Source organism: Etheostoma cragini, chromosome 22 (assembly GCF_013103735.1).
Source record: "Etheostoma cragini isolate CJK2018 chromosome 22, CSU_Ecrag_1.0, whole genome shotgun sequence".
Taxonomy (NCBI): Eukaryota; Metazoa; Chordata; class Actinopteri; order Perciformes; family Percidae; genus Etheostoma; species Etheostoma cragini.
The window spans coordinates 21834262-21838633 of record NC_048428.1 but is presented as its reverse complement, the minus strand read 5'-3'; the positions used below and the strand labels follow the sequence as shown (position 1 = coordinate 21838633).

Genomic DNA, 4372 nt, shown 5'->3' with positions numbered 1-4372 from the left:
AGGTGGAGAGATTATATCTCCAACCTGGCCTGGGAACGCCTCGGGACCCCCCAGTCGGAGCTGGTTGATGTGGCTCGGAAAAGGGACGTTTAGGGTCCCCTGCTGGAGCTGCTGCCCCCCACAACCCGATACCAGATGAGCGGATGAAGATGGATGGATATTTGTCATACAAATTAAGCGTAAAGAAAGAGAGCGGCGCAGGTGCTGTTGCTGTACAAGGAGAGGACATTTATTGTAGAATTTCCAACATTACAGATGCGTGTAATCAGACCGAGGTCGTCTGTTGACTGATTCCAGTGATTCAGACAAGGTGAAAACATACACTCACATGCATGTCACACACCCACAAACACACACCCACGCACACACCCACACCCACACACCAGCACACATCCTTATATATGTTCACAGTCTTGATACGTACAAAAAGTTAAAATACAAATAATACCACGATAAAAACATTGGATATTTTTTTTTTTTTTTTTTTTTAAGAAATTCTAATAGCTATGTTCTCTATTCTGTAGAAAGACAACTAAGCTTTAATAAGTGAACATTATTTTTTTGTCTCTCTAAAATGATCAGTAAGACATTATCGTAATGAAAATTCTTACTATATATATATATATATATATATATTTAGATGTTTTTTTTATTTTTTATTTTTTTTAAATCTATGGTCTCTCAATCTGACCCCGCCTCCTAACCTTTATTCACAGGGTGTTGATTAATGCTAACATCCTGCACATGTAAAAGGCTTCAGCTGGCTTTAAAGCGGCATCGCTTGCACCTAGCGCATCCTTTGAGATCAATGAACAATGAAAGAAATATCAAGTAAAAAAGTGAAGTAACCACTTCCCTCTCTCGTAGCCTGATCGAAGCTAACAAACATCAGAGACCATCGTCGAAGGGTAAAAAATAAAAATAAAAAATGTCCTCCAAAGGGATGCTGAGCCCGTCCTGCTCGCATGTTTACAAGCAGCTCTGGTTGTGAGCATCAACCATAACTCTTAGAATATAAGTTTAACAGTAAATTATCCAGTGTACAATCTTGACTTGTGTGACTGTGACTCATGTGATAAAAGCCCAGACGCTCTACAATGTCAAAACGTTCAATTTACAGCTCAGTGTTGTGAGAAAAAAAAAAGCTTCAGGGCTCATGTAGACACTCTCAGCGTCCAGTTTGTGCAGCCAGACCAGTCCGTGTATTGCCTTTAACTTACAATTCATAACAAGTGACGACAGCTCTAAAACGTGTATGTCACCATGCAAAATACACAACTAAATAAACAGTGATGAACAGCTTGGCAAAAAAGAGTAAACTCGGGGAGCGTTGACTCCAAAAACCAAACTTCTGTGTGTAAGTCTTCGCTCGGACTAAAACCCCTCCCGTCTGAGAGCAAATCCACAACGGACAGATTTACAGAGGTGTGACAAAAAAGAAAGCGAGACGGTTATTTTTTCTTCTTCGGCGTTCTCACCCTATTTTTGCGAAGTCGGTCCTTTACATCAAAGTGAGTATTTACACAGGTGCAGTGGACACAGAACAGCAGGGACAAAGGAAAAAGGTGGAGAGAACAAAAGGGCTGAAGTTGACAACTACTCTACGGCCATGTTCTTCTTGGGAGAATGACTTTGTTATTGGGTTGCTGTTGCAGCAATTATACAGTATCTACAACCCTCCTTCCCCTACCCCCCGAAACCCAACGTCATTTCCCCTGTGACACGCACTGTGTTGTTTGTAGTGTTTGTCTCTCGTGAAGGGGAAAGAGAGAGTGTTTTAGCAGCAGCAGGACTCAAAATGGGCGTTCACACTGTGAGCAACACCGTCCTCGAGTCCATTCCCCTCCTACAGACAGAGAGCAAGGAATTTCCCAGATTCTGATGAAATTTCGCTTTACGATTGAAAAATACCTGACGTCGCATAACAAAAAAAAAAAAACACCTTTTTTGCTACAAGAGGATGTTAGTCTAGAAAACACTGAGATTGAGTCATCACGTTCAGAAGTGTTTGAGGTGATAACAACAACAACAACAACAACAACAACAAGGACCGTCATCCTTATATACAATGAGAAGTCAACATTTGGTCAGTGGCCTTTTTTGAAGTTGATTCAGACTCGTAAAAAAACACATTTACGACGGCTAAGTTAGCAAAGCGTGAAAATGACGTGTCCACACTCAACGTGTCCTCGTGCGACAGTTTGTGTGATATTTTACGAAAAGTTATGCACAATTAGTCGTGCGTCGTCCTACAAATGCTGTCAACATAAGCAACAAAAACTACTTGCTAAGGTTTTGGAAACGGGTCGTGGTTCGGGTTAAAATAAGTACGTTTGTTGCATCTCTTACGTATTAGTATTAGTTAAGAACGCCAGCTACGTACAAGTAAGTTGAAATAAGTCAACGTTGACTTTTGCGGACACGAGCAGCGGCCTCCTGACTGAAAGGAACCCCTCCATCCACCCCGACCTCCTCCCCACACGGACTTTGTCGATCTTTATACTACAGTACCTCACCTCCATTGAGGCAGCCCTGCACGTCCCGCGACATGATTACGTGGGCCATGTGCAAATGCATTACTTTTCAAAGGTGTAACAGTGAATGAGAACAGCTTGCAACATTACTTTACGCAAAATCTCTTTTTAAGATGCGAGATGAGTCTAAAAAAAGGACTTGGTCAGAAATCCCGCACTGAGGCAGATTGTCTGATGAATTTTGAATGCTGAGTTGTAGCTCTTAATATTGATTGAAAAACAAACCGGTGCAAGAAGAGACACTTGCACTCTCAACACTCCTTCTCAGGTTTTGAATATGATGGAAAAACAAGCTTCATCCACAGCGCTCACATTTTCCATTTTGCAAAGTGACTTTGAGGTAATGTTTTCAGCTGTAGCATTACATCAGTGTTCTGTGTCCTTACATGCCGTATTTTGGTTTATTAGATGTGGGTTGTACTTCATTGTTGGCGGAGGAACAAAACCTAGGACCGTCGTCAGGATTCACGACCAAAGATTTCACCATGTTTCCTTCACGAGTGTCTTCTAAACTATCCAAAAATCACAGATTGCAAAGGAGACTACGGTCTCTTCTAGTCAGCAGCGACTGTGTCTGGGGAGTCGGATGTTCATTCCTGCTTGTCCACGATAAAATATTTGGTTAGCGTTTATCAACTGATGTACTTTGTTTTCAATGAGCTAATATATTTGGAAGAGAAAAACACAAGGCCAGAGTAGGGGGAGAACTTCAGCCGGCTTAGCGGGGATCTACTGAAGGGATTTTGGTTCAGTCCAGACCTTACCAACCGGTAACGTTACTCACGACAACGCAGCGCAGTATAATACGCCTGATTGGATTCAGCACCAACAAGCAGAGTCCAACAACCAATCGTGCTCGCAGTGTGAACACCCTGTGAGAAATCATTAATGTGCTACACAGAGAACTTCTCCGCAGCTACCCCGTCCGATCAATCGGGGAAGTCAAAGGCTACTCGGCATGATGGCAGTGTCCTTTAAAGTCTGGATCTAAACCCTCGAAGAACAACCATCCGCCCAATCAAACTGTCCGCAGGGAATGGGGAAGGCGTCTGCCGGCGTCGGTGCGTGGAGACACCTTTCCTCCATCCATACTCGTCCTCCAGCTGCTCAACCGTCCGTTCAGCAACTCGTTGATTTCCTCCACAAACACACACACACACACACACATATGGTTTACGCACACATACACACACTGTCCTCCTGGCATCCCTCGCTCCTGATGTCGGGCGATGATCAGGGTGAAGAAGAGGAGGGTTCTGGGTCGATGGAGAAAGGTTACCAGTTCATCATGGAGCTTCTGTTGAGGGTCATGAAGAAGACTTGACTGCTGCCTCCAGAACGCACCGAGGCGAAGAAAACCTGCCGAAAGGAGACATCGTTAGCCTTTTCTATATCGGCAACGAACACACAGCAAGCGAGTTGATGACGTTTCTATTAGAGCTGACCGATAAAGGATTTTTAAGGCTGATACCGATGCAACTATTTGATTATTTAAAAATCCGGTATGCCGATATGCAGTATATGTAAAAAACACATTTTCCAGAAATGCGTTACAAAAAACAGATTTCCCTTACATTAGTTATTTGTAGGTATTTATAAGTTCTCGTTGAAATACAATGATAATTTATTTTTTTGTCACAACAGAACATATATCAAAGAATGTCAATAACATGTCTAAAAATAAAAAATTATTAAGTTATGAAACTTAGTCGTTTGAACAAAAACACATTAACATAAAAAAAAATCTGTGTTGCCAACAAGGAGGTTGTAGAGCGTCCTCTGGTGGACAGACTATGCAACGCCATCACTAACAGGGACGTTGTAGAGCGTCCTCTGGT

At 42.5% G+C, this 4372-nt stretch overlaps 1 protein-coding gene and 1 long non-coding RNA gene across 2 annotated transcripts in view; both read right to left on the bottom strand.

Annotated features, from left to right (window-relative positions):
* Positions 1–210: 210 nt before the first annotated feature.
* On the bottom strand, positions 211–1699 carry LOC117937642. Its single transcript, XR_004655198.1, has 2 exons — positions 888–1699; positions 211–851 (listed from the first exon to the last, which is right to left on the bottom strand). It is a non-coding gene; the product is annotated as an uncharacterized LOC117937642 (long non-coding RNA).
* A 990-nt stretch (positions 1700–2689) lies between these two features.
* tnikb (TRAF2 and NCK interacting kinase b) overlaps positions 2690–4372 on the bottom strand; it is a 33962-nt gene continuing 32279 nt past the window's right edge. Inside the window, exon 17 of the mRNA XM_034862811.1 lies at positions 2690–3893. Within this exon, the coding sequence (XP_034718702.1) occupies positions 3810–3893 (84 nt within the window). The 3' untranslated portion in view covers positions 2690–3809. The remainder of the gene's footprint in view (positions 3894–4372) is intronic.